Source organism: Macadamia integrifolia, chromosome 10 (genome assembly GCF_013358625.1).
Source record: "Macadamia integrifolia cultivar HAES 741 chromosome 10, SCU_Mint_v3, whole genome shotgun sequence".
In the NCBI taxonomy this organism is placed as follows: Eukaryota; Viridiplantae; Streptophyta; class Magnoliopsida; order Proteales; family Proteaceae; genus Macadamia; species Macadamia integrifolia.
In genome coordinates, this window is record NC_056566.1 from 19375555 (window position 1) to 19398982 (window position 23428).

A 23428-nucleotide genomic window follows, 5' to 3' on the forward strand; every position below is an offset into this window, starting at 1 on the left:
AAAGTCGCGTAGTTCATAAGGAGGGTACAGATATAAAAGTGCCACGTCATAGTATTCGCGGATGGGCAAGTCGGGTAGAGATGGGCTAAAGCAGCATCTAGGCCCACCAACACTGGCCCAAAAACTAAATATGAACACCTCCATGGGACACGAGTTCACATCCTCCGCAGTGAGTGGTGACATCAGGTGCGATGCAGATGGCTGAAAGTATTTGGGCACATACTCTAAGGGGCTTTCAGCCACCCAATGTCCATTACACCAGTGCAGTGGCTACAAACGATTTTCAGCCCCCCACCCCCAATTTCATTCCCTTGTGCCAACCACTTAAGCAGATTCTCATTATTGACATTGGGTACAACAAGATTTTTTCCATTAAATTTTGGTTTAAGGGAATGAGTTCTGTTGAACCTCAGTGAACCTTTGACTCCTTTTTAATCATCAACATTCTCATAATAAGATTTTTCTATTAAAAAACAATTTAAAGGACCGAGTTTCCTCTGATGGGAGAGTACTAATCCTAGCGATAGGAGAGTCCTCAAAACGAATCATACAATTGGGGCTATTTAATACAATTCATCGTTTTGGGTGAACAATGAATTTGTAAGGGGGCATGCAAAAGGGTTCCACACACACAAAGTGTGCAGAACCTTTTCCCAAATTTTAATTACCATATTTGGTATAGAACAACTTGTAAAGTCACCAAGTCGTTGAACTAATAAGTTGTAACCTTCTTTTGATTGTCTCATCTTATTTCCAAAGTTATTTGATGCAGAGGGGAAAAAAAAAGGATTTTTCATATATTATAAGTTAGTTGATGCAGAATTTAAATGCAGTTTTTTATGTGAAATGGTAGTAAATACCCTCATTAAAAAAATAGGGCAACAAAATGCTCCTTAGTTGCATCGCTATTGCATTATTGTATGGCCAATGGAAGAGTAAATAAAGGCATCAACCGCATGAGCGTTGGGCAATCTTTTCGCAATCCATATCTCTTGACATGGGTGGCAAAATTGCTACTATGAACACCTTGCAAAATGGGGCCATTTGTTTTATTCTATTTAAGCAAGTAAATAAGGAAGTCATGTGTGGAGGAAAAACCACTATGCCCCTAATTGGTCCCCGCACTACCGCATGGCCTCGCAACTAAGTAGCAATCCGCAACCCATTCATTACTGACTGGTGAATTGTTTCTATCTTCGTTTGACTAAAAAACGTCAAGAGCCTAGAGAATAAATAGCAGTGCAGGTCTAGTGAGTCTGTATTCGTCCAAGCAGCATTCACTATCAGTAGCAGAGAGAGAAGTTGCTAGATAAGTCATGTCTTCATTTGACTTTACAATGATAATTATTCTTCTTTATTTCATGATCCAAACTTGAAAGAGTGAAAAGAAGTGTACATCTAGTTCGATGAAATATTTAAGAAGAACATCATTATAGAAAGTAAAATTTTTGTTCTCCAATATCTTTTCAATAAACTTAGAGGAATCGTTAAACGTCTTAGTTGATACCTTAATCAAATAGTAAATCATATTTGATATACTCTCTAATACTGGTCTCCTCCCCTTCTTTTATTTATTTATTTATTTTACATTTCCCCATTTCTTAATCAAAAAGGTGTTGTCCATATACACTTCACACATTCAGAACTCTGTCAGAAAAAAAAAAAGAAAAACTCCATTAAAAAGTAACACCTCTTCAAGTTCCCAATTGGGATTTCTTCTATAATTTTCCCTCCAACAACTTTTTAACCTCTTACATGCACATATAAGCCTCTATGCCCCCAGGCGTTGGTCTGCATGCATATGAAAAGTTTGAAGGAAAATCATTAAAAAGGATCTAAATCCCCTTGTAAAGTTCTAAAACTCGAGAACATCATAAGACCTGTCAAAAGCCAATACCATTCCAATATCAATTCAAATTGCAAATCAACCTAAGTTGAACAGCATCGGATAAATTTACTTTTTTTTCTTTTCAAATTAAATTTATTACGATTTCACTTTCAAATAATACATATATATCATGATCGAAAAAGTCAACATAAAAATCGATCAAGATTCAAGACCAATACCATTTGTCCAATCCAAATGATACTGACCGTTTCAATTCAAATTTTAGAACCATGCCCCTTTGACATGGTGTGTAAGTTCGCTATTGATGGGACAACCCCTTGAAGGTGGGTAGTGGGTGGCTCTATTATTTTCTTCTTTTCTTGCTCCCCTTGCTTTGCACAATTCATCGAACTAAATTTCTGCCTACCATACAAGTTTCATAACCAAAGTCATTGAAAAAACGACACTTTTCTTTGTTGATAAAAGAAAATTTAAGTCATTAAAATAATAAAGTTACATCTATGTCCTTACCAGTGATGGTAAGAGGGGATTTTTTCTGTCACAGTTACAAATGCCTAATGTTTAACAAAAATAAGAATCACGTTCAAAAGCCATGATATGGTACTACATTCTTAAAAGAATTATTCTAACTCCCTTGCATCGCACTTCATGGATGTTCCATCTCTTCGATCTTGCATGTTTTTCTCATATAGACTCGATACAAAATCAGAGGTGCATAAAAGCACATGGACCGAAACCCCTTTCATTTCCACCAATTTTTTTAGAACAAATCAAACATAAGATTAAAAAATGAGTCATTTTCTTCACCCAACAACCAGACACAACCCACTTGTTAAGAAAAATCTCAGCCTCATGGCCCCCACCAGCTCACATTCACACTACTCTTAAGGAGGCCGTTGAAGAAACCATTCTCATCGGGGCCTTTAGCCAGAAAGGTTTGAAAATGACAAGAAACAAATAGTCATTACCTCTCATGAATCTGATCTGCCTTGCAACTCCAAACCCACTTAATCAGTTATTCCTGCTAAGCATGCAATTCCAGAAAAGGGGGAAATTCTTCTGAAAGTAAAAAACTTAGCTCACCGTTGATGATCATAATCACACTTGACTAGCCTATTTAACAACTAAACACCCCCCAAAAAAATTTAACTTAAGAATCAACAAGAGAAAAAAAAAGAAACAAATGAGTAAAGGGGAAAGTTCTAAGACAGAAAAAAAAAAAGTCAGGCATCTGTCAAGATAAATGATGATACAATCATAACATATGCTAAAAAGAAAAATATAGCTATTTGAATGAAGAACTTCGGATTTTCCCTCAGGTTTGGTGCTGTAACCGCTCTGCAAAGCCAGAAGAATTCTATGTAATAAGCATTTGGAAACAAATGTGAGAGGAAACATGATAGGAAATGGGGAAATGAAAAGAGAACAGATTGGGTTAAATTCTAGGAATTGTGATCTACAGAGTAAAGGAACATACCTTGCAATTCGCTGAGAAAGTCGGAAGAAGGGCAAACTCTGAACGATGACTAAGCCCGGTCCAGTTAAGACGGCTGTAACTAGGTTCTCACTCTACAATATATCATAGATGAAACAGTTAAAGTAAATACAATATTAGGCATTGCTAAACTCAAGTTTACAGAGGATGCCAGGCCTAGGAGGCTAAATGGAGTGACATGTTAATATACAAGATGGTGCAAAATTGCCTACTACAAGTAATGGTCCTGTTATGCCTGCAGCTCAATTCATTGACTGCATGGCAATCATAAGGTTGCACAGTCAATCTAGATTGAGTTTGATTTACTTTATTCAGATCAGTCCAACCCAAAGAAATCTAAGCAAGGGTCAGGTTTTTACAGTAACTGTGTCAACCTGAATTATTTGAATAGTAAAACGCTAGATTGACTTTTACTTTCAAGCACCCATTTTAAGAGACTGAATAGACACAGATGGTTAAGATTAGCCACCCCATACCAACAGATATCAACTAGGGTACCTGGATTCTTTAGTAAATTATAGCGTCCATATGGATATGATGCATAATGCCTATAATGAAATTTGACCCATCTTAAGTAGGGATTAGCCAATTCAAACCAAGAAAAACAAGGTTGGTTGTCAATGCTACCCAAAAATTACAACCAGACCCCCCAATCACATATAAGACTAATTTTCAGCATAATTATGAAGCGGAAAATAAACGAACTATTGTGCTTTTGAAACTGAACATGAGTGCACTGCAAAAACTACTCTCATAACTTGACAAATGAAAGACAGGTAGCAGAAGCAAACAGAACAAAGCCATATATTGATAACACAAGCTATTACTGAAAACTTATATTGATATCTCAAGTTATTACTGAAAAAAGCGTAGCATGACCTTATCAGGAATATGATGAAGGTGGTTTTGAGAGGGAAAAAAAATGTCAAGGGGGCAAGAAAAGATTAGACAAAACATATCAACTCACCCCAAAGACCACCCGCCTCATGGGGCCAGAGTATTTTACTTGGAAATTGATAGCAGCTGTCAAGGCAACAATGCAAGAGGCATCAACAACAAGTACTTCACCCACATCGAGATTTTTCTGTACAACTGACACAACGGGGAGTCCCAAGATCAACCGAGTTTAGTCCCAAGAAGCATAAAGACAATAGTGAACTTATTAGAACTTAAAGGTAGATATATGGTTTGGGAATTTTAAAGTAGCAATATAATCTAATGCAAGCATCAGAGATTAGGGGCAACCAAACAAAGAATTCTGAGCTGCAGGGCCATGCACACATTTTTTATGAATAAATGGTCTTTGAAGCATAATACGACGAAGGCAAATGCAAAAATAGTAGGTTAAGAGGATCAGAAGATGCAACAATATTAATAAACAAGTATTATATAACACTCAATTGTACCAACAAACCAAAGGTAGAGCAAAAGGCCAAGTTCCTCAAAACATTAAGAGTAGCAGACTATTGAAACCTTCATCCTTGTATGTATATTAGAAATTTAGAAACATGTTTTCACATTATCTGAAAACACAAAGGGAATTCTTGAGTCGACTGATTTGTTAATTCTAAGTTGGATTCTTTTTCTGCTACTGTAAACAATAAAAGACTACATACAACACGAAGAGGTTACCTCGAAATTAGTTTATGTTAATCATTTTTTGTAAGCCAACCAATGGAATTAGGAACTAAGGGTCTTGAAGAGTGTGAGAAAGAGAATAGAATTCAAGATTCGTAATGCATGCTGAACATATATCTTGAACCGAAAATCTCCATGACAAACCTGCAAATATGAAGAAAAAGCAGGTATTGCCATTTCCAATGCAGTATTTCAAGCTACAACTCATCTCTTATGAAATATCTAATATTCAAAGTTCCAAAAAACTCAGGAACACCTGTAAATCCAGTACTATAGCTAAACCTTATTCTTGCTGGTGTATAGATTTTTTTTTTTGGATGAATTAGTGCACAAAGTTAACACTAACTTGATATGGTATATCGGCATATACAACATTTTTCCCCTTTCAAGGTACACACTTTATACAGAAAGACAAGCATATTTCTAGAAACTTGTGGATCTTTGATAGCTTATAGACTGAATCTGAAATTTCAACTGAGAAATTTAGGAAACAATCCCTATAACAGATATGCATTAATGTGCCCACAGAATCCAAAGAAAATGGTTTCCAAAATTTAAAGTAGTGCATAAATCCTGCTTGATGAAATGTAGATAAGCTAAGAGGTCTGGGGTTGTCCACGCAAACCAAGGCATAGAAGTACAACCTGATGTTAAAGTGAACCCTGTGATAATGGGATAATGTTGAGTTGTAATCTGTTTTAGTTATTTACGTTTATCGCAATTGCACATGGGTTGTAATTAGACTTAAGACTCTCAGTAGGTTTCCTACTAAAAGAGTAGTTTACTTAATATAATATAAGAAGAGGGCCAGACCACAATGGAAACTACTGATTCTGAACATATCTGTTGTCTTCTACCTTTCTTCTTCTTCATAGATTCTGGTTTATTTGATTGTGTTGCATAGTACCAGAGCAATGAAGAAAAGAAGAAGGAAAAAAATAGAAAGTTACACCCTAGTTGATCCAATAAGATGAAAAACTACATTTTCATATGTTGATGAAGATTGATGCATTTATCTGAAGATCATACCTGAAGGAAATCATATCCTGCTACAGCTGATCATACCTTAATTTCTGTATTCAGCAATTACTTACCGTGTTCTGTTACTGGCGGTATCACCAGTCCACATAGGTTTGCGGATCTGGTCCCTCCTTATCAGGTGCGATTGTTCTTCACTTCCCCTCACACTAGTTCATCTATTCTCTTCCTCTTTCTGTTTCTGTTCTTCCTATTTATTCCTAACTTCTCCTCTTCTTCTTCATCATAGAATCTGGTTTATTTGGTTTTATTGCACTAATACCCCTTACATATAATTCATCATTTTCTCTTGGATGGCTAGAAAAGTAGGCAATGGTGTATTTCCCGCTCCTATGTTCAGATGTCTTTCAGCAGTTTCCCTTGCTGTTAAACAATTTATTTTCCTGTCTCTCTCATTTCTGCCCACAATTATTCACCGTTTAACATAATCATGTCAAATTTTCATTATTTTGTTCACTAGAATCAACGTGTAAAAATCAACAGATAATAAACCAACAAGAAATCCCAAATGGGCTAGAGACTTCTCATCACAGCATCAGTAAAGTAATGCCATCAATGAACCTGGTTCAGGAAACCCCTAAGGAACCTCGTATGAATCACTATGACAAAGGGAAGGAATGAATACCAGATCCACCAGCAACAATGAAGGCTAGTCCCTGGCCTGTGAGCTTCTGCCTCAAAATTCCCTGTCATAATATGAATGTTACAGAGTGATGAAGTGGATGAATGGAAGAAGTGAACAGAAAATAAAAGATTTCAATGCACATTAACAACAACTGTATGATGGTCTCACCTCCGCACCACCCACAACATTACGGGCCCTATGATCAACTGCATTAGTGACTGTTACATCACTGACTGAGCAAAGAAACGCATCTGGCTACAACAAGCATTTCATGAAGTGAATTATAATTCCAACAAAAGCAATAAAGTGACTACGGCCAAAAATTAAATATTTACAAAGCCAAGAGGGACGAACTCTAGCCAACTTCTTAGTATATAAAAACAGAAGCATGGATGAATCATTATACCTGGCATAAAATTTCTCCACCAAACATTGCCAGGTCAATCTATAAGAGAAATGCAAAATAAAGAATAATGATGAGTATCATTAGATAGTCCAAAATGTAAAGTATGGCATCATGAGAAAATTCTAACTAAATCACCAAAATACAAATTTCAGCAGAAATGGTATACTTGACGGTACATATAATTAGAAATATGTTTCCTGAATACAGACCGGGAGTATCCTAGCAAGTGAAGGTGCAGCAATTCCAACAAATCCATCATTTGGACCAGGATTTAGGAGAACTATGCTAGTCACACTCTTTCCAAAAAGCCATTGAAACATTCCGCCTTCGTTTTCAGGGAGGTAAACATTTTCCATCAGAATGGATCCAGACATGTAGCACATAGAACCTAAAAAGCATTAATTACATCAGATGGGCAGAGCTAGTTATGACCATCACCTTCAGCTAGGATTAGGAGATTAACATTCTAAGAGAATATGTACAACTGCAGGTCTAAATAGTGGCATTCTTATAAATGGAAAAATGAGTATATTTTCAGGAATTAAGAGACAAATTATACTTGATATATATATAGGGCGTACCAAGGGCTTTAACGCTCCACACTCTACCATGTGCGCTAGGCACTTGTTCACCATTATACTTGATATTAAATCGACCATCTAAAAAAAAAAGGGCGTACCAAGTGCACAAGGATCTCGCCACTGTGGGGTCTAGGGAGGGTCATAATGTATGCAGCCTTACCCCCACTTCGCAGAGAGGCTATTTCTTAACTCGAACCCACGACCACTTGGTCACAATGGAGCAACCTTACCATTGCACCAAGGTCCACCCTCATCGACCTTGTAAAATAGGAGGTTATATTGTCTGACAAACACTTTTGCCTGCCTGAAGACCTATAAGTCTAGATCTGAGGTCATACATATGCCAGGATATAATTATCATGATTGTTCCTAGAACTCTACCCAAGCATTACCAGGTGGACTGGCCAATACATTATGTGAATTAGCCGATCCAGTGTGCTAAGAACCACTATTGCCCACAGACTGGCCGATACTCTCTGTATTCCAGATTGATTGGTCCAATCCTACCTTATTTGGATCAAGGCACAAGAGTACAGAATCAGGACAGGATCAGTTCCTGCCTGGTATCAAAATCGAAATCGAAATCGAAATCGGAATTGGAATCGGCATAGAATCGGTTGAATCCCTAATACTAGAATTGGGAAGAAACAAAGATATTTCACAAAGTATGAAATTTTGGAGTTTTTTATTCAAACTTGGTATCTTGCCAGTGCCAGAAGAGGTAAGTTTCATAGATAATCCACTATTTTACTGGCAAAAATAGGGGAAAGTGGCCAATAATAGAGATCAAACATGACTCACCACCAATTAAAAAAAACAGAAATTAAAATATCAACTGGAACTGGGAACAGGTGCTGCCGATTCTGATTCAGGCAATTCACCCAATCCAATTCCAATTCCTTTAATCATGATATGGATTACCCGATCTGTATGTATGCTTATTTTTCACGCCTGGGCTTCAATTTAAGCCCGATTGCATCGAATTACTGAGGGTTGCATCTGTTGTTCAATCTGGTTTTGCACGGCAAAAGCATACAGGAATATTTTAAACAGCTATTGCTGGTGACATATCAAGTGCCCTGCAGAGCATGACAACCATACATATGAAGTTGGGTAGACTTATCATAGAGGTGCACTGATTGAATTACTTGAGGAGTGAGAGATATCACAAAGTGATTGTTTTAGATATCAAGGGTCAACCATAAATAAGGAGGGTGATATAAAGGATGATGTTTCCCAGAGAATTTAAGTACGATAGATGAAGTAAAGTGATGAATCTGGGGTATCGTGTGATCGACGCATTCCTGTAAAGCTTAAAGGAGAATTTTACAGGACAGTCGTAAACCAACTATGATATATGGGGCGTAATGTTGGGCAGTCAAGAAGAGTAATATAAATAAACTAGGTGTACTAGAAATGGGGATGTTGAGATGGATATGCGATGAAACTAGGAGAGATAGAGTAAGGAATGATTGTATCATAGCTGATTTGGGAGTTGCCAGGATCCAAGACAAGCTCCGCAAAAGCCGTCTGATGTGGTATGGCCATGTTCAACAGAGACCCGTGGATGCACCAGTAAGGACGAGTGATCAGATTCAAATGGAAGGAGTTAAAAGAACTAGGGGCAGGCCTAAAATGACTAGAAGTAGTAAGAAAAGACATGCAAAGTTTAGGTCTTGACTCTAGTATGAACACAAACAGAGCTGTTTGGAGGGAATATTTGTGTAGCCGACCCCTTTTAGGTGGGATGTTTCTGAGGTGTTACTATTTTACACTCTTATTTGTTGTTGTTTTTGTTGTTGTTGTTGTTGTTGTTGTTGTTGTTGTTTTGGGGGATGAAGGACCGGCTTAATTGGGTTGAGGAGATTATCATGCCTCATCTTGGGAGATTCATTCTAGGGCATCCATATATATGCTTAACTCTGTTGGATGGCTAGACCAAATAATTCTTACGTGAATCAGCTAGCTAGGAAAGAAGTGGGAATCAACTCATTGTATATTGATGATTATATTCTCAGGCTACTGGAGAGAGGCTTTGCTGGCTTTCATGTATTTCTATCCTTCTTGTTCCTTTATTTAAAGGGGTAGGAAAAATGTTGAGAGAGTAAATGAATGAGTGTGTGAAAGAGAGAAGGAGAAATCTGAAGATTACAAGGTGCACATAAATTAGAAATTTTGGTTGAATAATAAATATATATATATATATATATAACCAAAAAATAAAATAAAACAATCCAACCCTAGTGAATTAACCACAAAACTCTGCAAATCATTTGCTTACACCAAAGCTCCCATCCCATCTATAGCAAAACCAATGACAAGGAGACTTACCAGGCTTTGCAATGACCTTCTCTTGCGGTTTTAACATGATCTGATCATGAAAGAATGAGGGTCACATACTGAATTTAAGAATTTCACGAACCCAAAAAGTAGAGCTAGGAAAACTGAGATAAATCTATTTTGCATCAAGTACCTGAACAATCTGAGCTTCACCACCCAAAATTTGAAAGGGTACAACAGCTGATTGTGGGCTCTGCAACACATGATTGTTTTATTAGTTAATGATTTAAGAAACACACAGGACATCTACATGGTTAAACATCAATAAGATGCTGCTCAACTCATGATTCACTTGGAAAAACAATTCTAAAAAATAAACTAATGCTATATAGCATGTTCTGCCAACCTACGGGGAGCTGAATAATACAATAATATAGGTTATAATTTTTTTCAGTTGATCTTCTCTGAAAATGATCCTTTCCACCAACTTCCTCGAACACTTTTAGCTTACAAACAAAAAGATGAAGAAAGGCTTGATATTCCAAATCCTAAGATGGTTACAAAGTATATGATTCATATACGACATTAGTATAGGGTGACTTGAATTCTCCAACTCACAGAAACATCCAATTAGTTCTTCGGTGTAAATATCACAAGGACCATCCATTGCACGTACTGTAAAACAGCTTTTTTTTTTAAGCCCCCAACCAACTGGCAATTCCGACGGCAAAAACAAGACATAGAATCCCGATAAAAGACTGTACTTAGAGAAGAAAGAAAGAACTCAACTATGTTTTACCAGATTTAAAATCACAATGCCATAAAATCAAACCGCAAGTACAACAGAGCCGTGGATTGATTACCAAGCCATACATAATCAAAAAGCCTAATTAAAAAATTTTCAAATAAAATCTCGATGAATTGACATCAAATCATGTACAATTTTCCCTAGATCTTTACACATACTGAATCGATCTAGCATTGAACCAAGGAAAGAAAACTGAAAACTACTTACCTTATGCCCCTTCCCTCGGGGAAAAGAAGAACAAGGACTAAAACAAGAACACCATATAAATGAAATTGAAGAGAGAATGAACTATTTACCTGGTAAACATAGGGTTGGAAAGGCGTGGAGAAGAAAGGTGCAGCCATGGCAATCAGAAAAGCTTTCGACCATCAGACTATCAGAGATCGAAGTATCACGAATCAAGACTCCATTAAAGACCTCATAGAGAAAACTTGAGAGGTCCTCTTAGATGTCAGATCGATAAGATGAGATCCATATAATCATGAAACTCCCTTCACTTTCTTGATTTCTTCAATTCAAGAGGTATGTATGATCATAGGATTTCTTTCTTACAGCTACAGGGTCTGCACAACGCTGAAATGAGAAGACTATTTTATTTTCGGGGTTTTAGTTCCATAATTATCCTTCTCTATTGAAGATTACCCACTGAGTCCGGCCCTCTCGCCCCCAATTTATTTTCCCATAAACACCCCTGTGTTGTGTTTCAAGAAGCCTCTCGCTTAGGAATGTCAATAGATTATGTTCGGCTGTGAAAAAATGTCTATTATTGGGAATGAAAGTCTCCCTTTTCATAAAAAATAAACAATCTATAAATCCAAGGATTGTGAAGATACTGGGAGTAAGAACCCTCCAATCCAGTGTTGCCTACGTTCAGACACAACTAGGCACAAAAAGACCATACTCCCTCCTATATTGTCTGTTGAAAACACTATCGTGTAGGGGTGTCAAGCGGTTGTGTCGGATGGGTCTCGATTGGGCCTAGTCGAGCTCGAACAATTTCTAGGGCAGCATCATGAACGTCCGTTTAGCTAAATGGGCTTAGTTAGGGTGAGCATGGTGCTGTTGATAATTGGATCGATTGATCTATGCATTAATCAGACTACCATAAATAGGCCTTAATCAGGCTCCAGACCTATTTAACTTTAAAAGAGATTTAAACGGATCCTCTTTGAAATTGGTATTGATGCGGCAAAAATTGACTGGATGATATTCTCTGCAGTTCCTGGTGCTCCAGTCGACCTACATAGAAGAGAGGACAGGGGAGAGCTGGGTTGACCCAACAAGGGACTCTCCGATGTCTAAGTCAGATCTTTCTATAGCAGATGCTCAAGAGAGCTTTTTCAGTAACATAAGTGATCGATCCCAATGATGGAGGCTTACCATGATATTTATAGGCTGCTGATGGATGGAGAATGGGAGACGTTTGCGAAGAGTCCTGTTTAGGCGTAGAGTCGTTGAGGGGAGTAGCTCTGTGATTCTGGGAATATTTCGGGTCCTAGGGTATTCCAGGAAAGTATTCTCCTCTTATCTCGGAGATGCCAATCATGTGAGGGATAGATGTCTCTGGTGACGTGTAGTGATAGAGTCCTATTTTTGTGAATAGGGATCACGTTCCTTTAACGTAGGAGTGGATGAGAGCACATTTCTGGGAACCTTGTTGTTGACGCCGGGTTGAGGTGGCAACATAGCCAAATGAGAGGCCGAAGTGGCAGCTCGGGCTGATGGGGACTGAGGTGGTAGCACGACCTGATAGGGGCCGAGGTAAAAGCACGGCTTGATGGGGGCCGAGGTGGAAGCACGACCTGATGGAGGGCCAAGGTAGCAGCAAGGCTTGATGAGGGCCAAGGTGGTAGCATGGCCTGATGGGGGGCCGAGGTAGCAGCACGGCCCAATGAAGGCTGAAGTGGCAGCTGGGACTGATGGAGGGACGAGGTAGTAGCACGGCCAGATGGAGGGCCGAGGTTGCAGCATGGCCAGATAAGGTACCAGTGTAGCATTGGTCAGGACGCTCCTTACCCGTGCCGTGGTTAGGAGAAAATACCCTCATCAGGTCTCTTAAATGAGCTTGAAGGAAAATACTAATAAAATAAGGCAGAGATGAGCATAGCAAAAAAAAATCTCATGGTTTAAATGGATTAAGCCAAAGATGAGCATAATAGCTGAATTACAAAGGTACTTAATCCATGGAATTCAAATCAATTAAATTATGCCTGCACAACCCAAGTTTAGCAAATTTAAATCAGTTAAACTATACCTAAAAAAAAAAAAATGTTCAAATAACAATCATCAATATCTCAATTGTACATATCACAATAGCCTTAGCAATAAATTCAAGTAGCATTAAAAAAAAAAAAAAAATACAAGCAGGATTAAAGGGGTCGGGCTTCAAGGAGTAGGTTCAAGCTAGTTTTATAAATGTGTGGGTCGGTCGGGCTAGGTTGTTGCATCGTGTACTACCTATTTACAACACGTCGGGCTTGCCTTGTACTACCTGTTTATAAACATGTTGGGTTCAAGCCTGACATATTGATTAATCAGGCTGGTCTAGGTCAGGCCATAAACGTGTCGGGCTCAGTCAAGCTTGGAATTAACACCACTACTCCTATGCGCCCTCTCATTGGCCGTATGTGCTAGTGTTGCTTACACTAGACTGGTAGAGTTCTTTCTCCCTTTATCTGATTAGTATTGAGTAGAAAGAACACTACCCATTTGAATTCCCCAACACCCAGACACAGTACGCACGAGAAGAGCATGCTGCTCCAACCACTCCATGCACAATAGATGCTCCCGCATTCTCTCCCATTTGGCTCATGCATTGATGCTACCCTACATAGCGTTCTTTTTCCCTTTGTATTGGTTGGAGATGCTTAATGGAGAAAAGAACACTACCAAATCGTGCAAGTTGCAAATAGATAGTGTTCTATCTCCCATGTTTAATCTATGGAAAAAGAACCGTGTCTACTTATGCGGCTACTGCATTAGCACGCATGCCAATGGGGGGCCATGTGGAGGCATCTAGAGGCAGCATGATCTTTATTATATATTTGTATCTAAGCGTAGAGACACGCAAGCAGGTATGATTTTTTTCCCCTTAATTTATATATAAAATCATCCAAAATCTTAGAGTTTTCATTAAAATTATTTCCAACACTTCCCTCACCTATTGCTCTAATTGTGAGTGATAGCACATGTGGCCCCTCTTTAGGTAACCATGTATTGATGGATATTGATGTAGTTAGCTTATAATGGTTTTCATACCATAATCTCCAATCCAAAACCTTGAACTTTTAGATGCATTAGTGATTACTTCATAAAATTAGAGTCCACATCCTCTACAACGAGCAGTGAGGTGCAGTGAGTATCGGACGATTGAGAGGATCTACACATGCAACCCAAGGGGCTCTCAACCACCTGATGTTCATTGCACCGGTGCAATGGCTATCGATGATTTTCACACATAAAATCATCTAAGATCCCAAGTTTTCCATGAGATTATTCCCAATGAATACCAACTGATAGGGGAGTAGGGACTGATTCAATTGGAGTCGGTCGGATTTGATTACTAAGAATTATGGTTAATCAAAATTACAAATTGGTTAATCTCGGTCTGAGCCGATTCTCCCAACCTTGATCTTATATTTAAAACCAAAGGCAAGTGTGTTCTGTTTGGGAGCAGTCCTTGGATCCAAACACAATGGTCATTTTGCACCCCCTTGTTAGTGGCACAGGGCCACTGCCAGACAGAAAACTGTCCCATAAAACCATGGCACCACCACCTATATATCCAAAATAAATAATAGAAGGAAAAGGTTCACTTAGCCGCTGAGCTAGGATTCATTAGCATCTTGTGTCCATCTATCTTCTCCTCATATGGACCTCTCTGCCCTCCAATGAACGGTATCCTTTTGCTGCATCTCAATGGTATACTCTTCTATGCCATTTGTTTGGATAATTCTCTCTCATAAATAAATTATGAGAAGAAGATTGCTATGATTCTAGAGTGTAGTTTCCAACATAAAAATCCTTTGCGGTGAGGCAGTGAGCGGCACTGAGGATCCAAAGACTGGAGTGCATGTCGGGGCCCTCCCAGCCATCGGATCCTTACTGCAAAGGATTTGAACCCTTGATTTTCCAATGAGAGGGTGGGAAATTAAATATACCAGTAAGAGAGTTTAACAAGGAAAGAGTATGTGGAGTCCACATGGGAGATGTGAGAGAACATGTGTAAGAATCTACAAATTAGCATCGTGACAAAATTTTGCCAACAGTTTTTCTTAAGTACTAAAATAAATTAAGTAGTTGAATCCTTGAATTGTGATAAGCATAGTTAGAAAATGAGCTTTTAACTCGAGTAAAAAAAATAATACTAATAATAATGAAATTTGGTTAGGACTGAGCAATGAAGACTTTCCCATGGTTTAAAAAATGATCATACCAAGTCCGAATCAGTCTTGAGTTTTCATTAATTCAATGCTTTGCACACCTAGAGTTTTTGTTTGTTATCTGCAATATTAGTGTCGTTTTTTATTCTAACCTATGAAGCAACCATAGTTTCCATCATAGAAGGGGAAAAAAAAGATATTACAAATAAAAAAATAAAAAAAAGATTCGTCTTGTTCAGGTTTGCCTCATCTGAGTCACCAAGTTTGAAAAAGACGAGTTAAGTTGAAAAACTTGATTATCCAATTATAATAATAAATTGAAATTTAGGCATTCATTCTCATTAAAAAAAAAAAAGACGAATTAGGTTTGAAAAATTTCCAGAAACCAAATGAAACGCTATGACTCACCATAAGTAAAGGGTGTTATGGAGGTTGGTCGAAACATGAAATCAAAGTAGGTGATAAGTGGCTAGAAGACATGGGAACAAGGGTATCATTTCAAAAAAATTTCCTCAACAAGATATGCCTTATTTGCAAGATGGAAGACCTATTGAGATGGTCTTCAACCCATTAGGAGTCCGTTGGAGGTTTGGACCACGTTTGTTTGACAGAGAAAAAGGGAAAAGAAAAAAATATGTGAGAAATTTGTACTTGCTTTCCGCAAACTACTACAAACATTAGTGTTTAGATAGGCGGGTGGAAATTTTATCAGACGAATTCTTTAAATACAATTATTTTTATCTCCTCATTTGGCACACTAACTTTTTCCACACCACTCACTCCCAAAATGGCTTTGGCATTGTTGGCGGCAAAGTTGCTTTTGTGTCTCTCTCTTCTTCCCTTATTTCCTCTTTTTCCTATAGAATTCCATCCCATCTCCATTTCTACCCTTTCCCATCAAATTCCATCCCACTAAAGAATGATAAAGAATTATGTATCCCATTTTTTTATTTCCTTGCCAAACTAACCTACAATATTTGGGACCCATCCTCACAAGTTTATGTCTAATCTATTAAACAAACGGGCTTAACAGAAATTCAAGAGATCTCAATGAACCATATCTCATCACTGATTGACTCATTGAATTCTGATGCTCTGTTACTGTCCCTACACTGTGACCAAGCCTTGTTCACCCCCATGACAAATCCAAGTCTCTGAAATGGGTTCACCATGGAGGCATGGACCATCTGGTAAAGAAGGACCGCAGTACTAGATGATGGATATATATATATATATATATAGCTCATTCTTTTGGTTGGAAGCCTTTCACTCAAGGTGAGGCAAGAGAGTGATACCATGACCTGTGGGTACCACCAATTTTGCTAGCAGATGTCTTTCAAGGACGATGAATGATTGTTTGCAAGAGTGGGACCTTAATGGGGTCTTGAAGAGTACTACATTAAGGGTGGAGGTTTCCCACAATTCTGGCGTGGGACGTCGCACTAATTGCTGCGAGAGATGGTTTCATATAAGGAGCCTATTTGACGTGGGGAGAGAGAATTTCAGTTATAGGATGCCATAGAATGTGAGAGGATGTGGAAAAGAATCTTCACATTAATGTTGTGGGTACCATCAACTCTGCTAACAAGTCTTTCAAAAATGGATTTTTGTTTGCAAGAGTAGATCTTAACAGACATTTCCCATGATACCAATGTGCAACATTTATGCCCTATTTGATGTGGAGAGAGAGATATTCATGGAAAGGAATTTTCACTCTTTCTTCCCAGACTCGGGTTATGGGGATATTTTTTCCCTACACTATTTTACTACTACTGCAATTACTATCGAAGGTTAAGGATTTTAGACTATCAAAGTGAGAAATCTCTCATGCCACACTAATTACAGGAATTGCTTTCATCAAAAGAAAACCCCACATGATTAAGGAATAGAGAGAATGTAGGAATATTAAAGAACGTGGGGCATGAGGACTCAAATCTTTTATAATGAGCGGCAAGCTGCAATGAAGATCCAACGGTTGGGAGGACCTAGGCAAGCACCCTAGTCATTGGATGCTCAATGTCACTCACTGCCTTCCTATAGAGGATTTTTATGTCAACATCTCACACCGTTAGTATGAGATCTTTTTCCTTAGATTAATTGAATTTTTTTTGGGGTTTTTTTTTTGGGGGGGGAGGGGGGGGGTAGGGGTTGAAACCTTAACCCGGTTCCCCCCCCCCCCCCTCTTTAGTAACAGTCCCAAAACCCTGTTTTGGTACTTATGGTAGTCCTGGCTCCTGACTTTCATGGAAAAGAATGGAACTTTGTTCACGTGAACCATTGGGAGTACAATGACGCAGGAACCTAAGCTCACCCATGCTGATGATATTGAACACTCGAGATCGGATTTTAATCTTTAAAAGAAGGAAAAAAACGTAGTAGACTTGCAGCATACGTCATTTCCCTTTCAACAGATAAGGATAAATGCTTGTTTGTTCCATCATCATCTATTCACATGGAACTTTTGAGAGTATTAGATAAAATCCTGCATCCCTTCTTATTTTGCTTGTTTCTTCCTCCCATGGGTTTGGATTTGTATGGCCTCTCAGCTTGGTTATATATTTTACTTTTATTGCACGCTTGGTTCAATAGTAAGGTACATATGCATGCCCTTAAACCTTATGCATCTGAGAATCTCATGCACCAGTTATGCAATTTCTTATTTATCATTTCAAGATGGCTTAGTCTGAGTAAGATCTTTACCCTAAGGTAGTCGCATTGGTTGTCTGTTGTATCTGTTTTTCTTTCATGCCTTAATATATTTTCACCAAAAAGATAAGAATATTGATTAATTTCATTTAATATATTGATCAAACGGATCGGATACAAATGTGATCGAATATGGGTATTTTTTGATTAGATACAGATGTGGATCAAATTCGGATTTTTGACTTTTTATTTACTCTTTGACTTGTGTAATTTGTACATTCCTCCCCCAAGTGAATACAATTTGTTCTTAATCTATCTTTCTAAGTTGTCTTAATTCTTTTTCACATTCTCTAGAACTTGTCTAAACTTTGAGAACTATCAAAATCATTAACTGATTATCTAATATTCAGATTTGAATCCAGATAACCTTTAACTGGACACGGATATAGATTCAAATTCGGATTTCAACTATCTATTTACATCCCTATCCATGTATAGTCCAATTCAACTACTATTTAGAAAAATATTAAATGAAAAAGATATTTTCACAACAATTTTATATCGAAATTAACAGAGACAAAAGAAAATTAAATTTAAAAAAGCCTAGGGTTCTGACATTTCCCTACAAGTAACAGATAGCAGACAAATTTTCTCTGCAAATGGCTTTGTTGGAGTGTATTTCTGAAGGTGTTGGCTTTATCTTAGTAGAATCTGATTGTTAGGAACTAAGAATCTTCATCACAGACCCATCTAAGACCGCCCCCTCTCCATCCAAGGCATCATGGTGGATATTAAAACCATAGCTTCTCATTTTGAGAGTACCTTTTCTTTTATTCCTAGATAATCCTAATTTTGTTGCCGATTTACTAGCTCGGAAGGCCTTTCTATCTCATGTAAGAATAAGTAAGATAAAGTGGTAAAATTCCAATCCATAGCTGAGAGATCCTTGTAATCTTTCTCCCGTGAATACTTGTGCACGCGCAAAAGCAAGGCAATTAAGCCACTGTTTGGGATTTGGGAATGGAATCCGTACGGTTTCGAAAGTTGCAATTAGCATTGTATTATCCCTAAACACACGTGTAAGAACTCAGTGAACATCTTTTAGTGTTTATGCATCAAGACAGAGTATGAGTAGGCTATTAAGTGCCGCCATTGATCAATAATTCAAAGCTTCAAGAAATTTAAGCCTGCCCGTTATCACATGTTTATGAAGTATATATATGCCCTAGTTTCATGTCAAAGACCTTGGTGCTCCTCCAATATTTCATGGTTATTGCAAGGTTCTCCTCATTGGTTCTTTCAATTGGTGTTCCAACAAGTTAATAGAAACGGGTCTTGACCTGGTTCATGCACAGAGTGCTTACATGGGATACCACCGATCCACCAGAGTTAGAAATCCTAAGTTCTTAACTGGTTAGATTTATATAAATAAGAGGTGTGACTGTAAAGAGAAATACATAAATAATAATAAAAAAATCTTTCATCTTTCTCTTGTCTTCTAATTCTCCCTCTTACTTGTGTTGGTGTCTCCGAGGATCTCCATCACAGTTCTTGTATTTGGAGTGATGAACGTGAAGAAGGATTCTCTTTTGTCAACTTAGTGTGATCTCCCTAAAGCTTTGATCGTCAAGGATTTTGTAGGGACAATGAGTAAGGCAACCGTGCAACTTCCTTATTTCGTGACATTGGCTTTGTATGTTTCCTTCCTATTCCACTACATTGTGACAACCAAGCAGCCCTTCACATTGCTGCTAATCCAGTTTTCCACAAACGAATGAAGCTTATCGAAATCGACTGCCACCTTGTTCGTGAGAAACTTCAAATTGTCCTAATCCACCCTACAAAGATTGCCACAGGTATACAACATGTTGATCTATTCACCCAGGTGGCTGGACTAGACCAGTTTCGATTTTTATCATCCGAATTGGGCATTCACAATCTTCACGCACTACCTTGAGGGGGAGTCTCATCATGCCAATGCATGCCTCCTCTTTCATCCTTATTCTTGAATTCATATATGTAAAGTCTGAGTGTACTAATGCCAATTTTAGCATTAGATTAGGAAGTAATCAAGCTAATTTGTGTATATTTCATTCATAGAAACTCAATGAAATCAAGCAATTGCAGCTCCATGTCATGGTGTTACCAAACTAACATATATTTGTTATGATTGATGAGAAATTTATTAGACCAATCAAAACATCTCCTAAAGGGACAAATACTGGGCCAATTTGATATCGATCAAAATAGGCTAAGAATTGGGACCGATCTAGATCCAGATCTCTATTATGTATTTCTAAACATTTTTTTTTTCAGAAGAAAGAACACTATACTTGCTAGTGTATGTTTATGCCTAGACATGGTGAGTTCGAAAAGACCACATTATTTTGTGCTAAAGACTTGGGAGCATCTTTCCATTGACTACACCGCTGGCATGAACCTATGTTTGTTGGTATTTTTTTTTTTTGGTAAACACTTAGTTTAAATTCCATATTTTATGCAATTGTAAATCAAAACCAATCTCTTTCTTTTTTCATTATTTTTGGATACCCAGGGGAGAGGTCAATTAGGCAACTGTGGTAGATACTTATAATGGATGAGAGAGTAGAAGCCTGAAGGTGTTTGGTGGGGGATTTGGCCTTTTTGTCTTATACATGCCCCTAAGTGAGGGTGTTCGTGGCCCCACAAAACACATACAATTGTTGGTGTATGATGTCTTGTATTCCGTCGCAGTTTAATCCAAGGAGTACTGATGCAACAGCTAGACAGTTAGGACGACGGTCCCGCTAGCCGGTTAGCGGGCCGTGGGGGTTGCAAGGGGGGCAGGAGACCCCCTGCATAGCAGGAGGTGTAGGGGGGCACAGCTCCCCGCTCGGATTTTTTATTTGAGGACAATTATAGTTTAATCCGGATTAGGGTGGCAATTGTAGTTTAATCCAGATTAGGGTTTTTCTCGCTATATATTTGTAGCGAGAGTTTCTTTCTCTGAAATGCAAGCAATACTGAGAGGTGTGAGGACGAGTGCTGTAACTCTATTCTCCATTGATAGTGAAGCAGGATCTCATCTCACCGGGGACGTAGGCAACCTTGCCGAACCTCGTAAAATCCGTGTGCATTGTTTGCTTTATTTTTTCCATTATCTTCTGCATCGTTTTAGGGTTGCGTTTCTACAATAATATGATCGACCCTAGCAAAGTAAGGTGTGATATATGTATGGTCTTTATAAGTCTTCGGGGATTGGACTCCTCTGTAGCGTTATAAAGTGTGTAATGCACATCCATCACGAGAATGCTTCACAGGCTCGCCAAGGCATAGCCCAAAGCATTCCTAATCGTTGAGCGCATTCCTAATCGTTGAGCGCTACAAAGGATCTTAATCCGATCTTTGGCTTTTGTCTGAAGAGGTTTTTTGCAAGTCATACAAAAAAAATTACTCAGGTAGATATGTCAACCATCAAAATAGATATATCATCTGCCCACGTGTACAATGAATACCTTATGGCATTTGAAAAAATAAGACACCAGTGTCGTAATAATAATTCGCCAGCTCAGTATCTACAAAATACGAAGTAAAAAAAAAAAAAAAGTCCGGTTTGACACTCCTAAGTCAGAGACATTCAATAAGTGGGACCAGGGAATCCCAAAATAAGGATTTCAAGGTCCTTCGGATATTATATCACATGGATCAAATGATAGAAAGCGTAAGTACGTAACCGTCTGATCTCTCTCAGTTGTCCTGGATGGTCAGAACTCAGAAGACACAACAATAATTACTATACAGTAGAATAGGATAGTGAATCCCAAATCTTCCTTTTCCAAAAAAACAAAAATCCCAAACCTTACATTACATTACAAATGGACCCCACTTCATGTGCATGTCTTCCTTGGCGCCCATACTCGTCCTTACATTCTGACAAATCCAACGGTTAGTAAGTGACCATCCATATCAACACTGGAACTCCTCTTCATCGATTCTCGGATCCATTTAAAAACTTCCACAATTCCCAGTTGCTCACTGCAGGCGACGATTCTCTCTCTCTCTCTCTCTCTCTCTCTCTCTCTCTCTCTCTCTCTCTACAGTGCGAGCAGAGGAGACGGAGAATCTGAGAGAAACAGGAAATGCCGAACACGCTAGGGAGGAACCTTCATCTCTGCTTCTCAAAATGCAAACGCCCAGAGGGAACGGAATCCCCTCGCACATCTTCTGCTGGGAGCTATGACGAGAGCATCACAAACACAACATCGATCATGGTGAAGAACTTCAACTCCCTTTATGATCCCACTTCCTACTCAACCTACAAATCAGCGAGCCTTACTAGTGAAGATTTCTCATCATTAGACTCGGAAGACTTCGAAACCACCATCCCTGACTTCGCCTCCATTTTCGCTTCTCAACGCTTCTTCTTCTCCTCCCCTGGCAGTTCCAACTCCATCGTCGAGTCTCAACCGGAATGTCCTCCTCCATCTGAAGAAACCAAAAAGCTAATGAGTGGTGGTATTCCTATCTCAACGTTCTCACCGGATCCTTACACGGATTTCAGGCGATCAATGCAAGAAATGGTTGATGCACACAAATTGCTTGACGTGAGAGCTGATTGGGATTACCTACATGAGTTGCTCTTGTGCTATCTCAGTCTCAACCCTAACCACACTCATAAGTTCATTATCGGCGCTTTTTCTGATCTCCTCCTCAGTCTCATGGAGTCGTCGACCGAATCAGATGGCAGCAGCGATCCCTCCGGCTCCGACGTCTCCTCCGGCCGGTGTACGGCTTCGCGGCTGTTTGTGTAAAATGTTCATCTCATAAATTCTCAGAAATACATTTTCCTTTCCCTTTTTAGGAATTTCAGTTGAGGCCTGAGGGTATAATGTTTTTGTTTTTCTTGTTGGGTAGTTTTGGTTCTGTTTGTTAGTGTATAGCCTTTGGTTCTGTTTGTTAGTGTATGGCCTTTCTCCTTGTCTTCTGTCTCTCTCTCTTTCTCTCTCTCTCTCTCTCTGGCATTTCTTTTTTTGCTTTTTCTTCCCACACTTTTCCTATATGGAGTACAGAGAAGATCCCTGCAAAACACTCAGAGTCTAGAGAAGACAGCTACTACCACAAAAGAGAAGGTAAAACCCTTTTTCATCAAAAAAAAAATGATAAGGTAAGAAGTAAGAACCCTTCTCCGTTAGGGTTAGGGTCCTAGGGAAAGGTAAAATTCATGTCCATCTTTGTTACTTTGGACTATGGGGTAATGGCCGACCCACCCAATTGGACTGTTTGGTGATCATTTGTTGGCTGAGGAGCCGTTTGATAACACTTCTATTTCTGGAGAGTGTTCTTTTACAGAAGTGTTCTTTTTCGATTCCATGCTGTGAAGACACTCTGGCGGAATAGAAACAACGTTTGGTAAAACTATTTCAGAAATGTCCTTAGAACAGGAAAAGAACAGAAACAGCGTTTGGCAAACACTTCTATTCCTGGAGAGTACAATAATGAAAATTCACTTTTGAACAATGAAATCAATAATTACAAGCATGCTATTATGGTCAAATTTAACTTAAATAAGGAAATCTTGTTCGCTTTGAGTCCATTTTGCTGCCTCGTTATTAGCTCTCGAAGTGGATGCCATTACTCTAAAAATATAAACATATCTCATTATAGCCTAAAAATAGAAATACATGTCTTTTCTGGTATTTGT

At 38.5% G+C, this 23428-nt stretch overlaps 2 protein-coding genes across 3 annotated transcripts; one reads left to right on the forward strand and one right to left on the reverse strand.

Moving 5' to 3' along the window:
* Positions 1-2785: 2785 nt before the first annotated feature.
* Positions 2786-11378, reverse strand: LOC122092432. Of its 2 annotated transcripts, none has more exons than XM_042662748.1 (10): positions 11017-11378; positions 10106-10165; positions 9964-10003; positions 7261-7439; positions 7052-7090; positions 6814-6900; positions 6646-6706; positions 4312-4367; positions 3327-3418; positions 2786-3187 (listed from the first exon to the last, which is right to left on the reverse strand). In XM_042662748.1, exons 1-10 carry the CDS (start codon positions 11062-11064, stop codon positions 3073-3075), a joined length of 777 nt encoding a protein of 258 aa, XP_042518682.1. In that variant the 5' UTR covers positions 11065-11378; the 3' UTR covers positions 2786-3072. The 2 variants fall into 2 exon arrangements, with proteins under 2 accessions (XP_042518682.1, XP_042518681.1); XM_042662747.1 differs by having other exon boundaries at positions 4312-4436; positions 11017-11372.
* Positions 11379-21419: 10041 nt separating this feature from the next.
* Positions 21420-22711, forward strand: LOC122091192 (transcription repressor OFP12). The gene has a single exon (XM_042661038.1). It carries the CDS (start codon positions 21867-21869, stop codon positions 22536-22538), a length of 672 nt encoding a protein of 223 aa, XP_042516972.1. The 5' UTR covers positions 21420-21866; the 3' UTR covers positions 22539-22711.
* Positions 22712-23428: the final 717 nt, after the last annotated feature.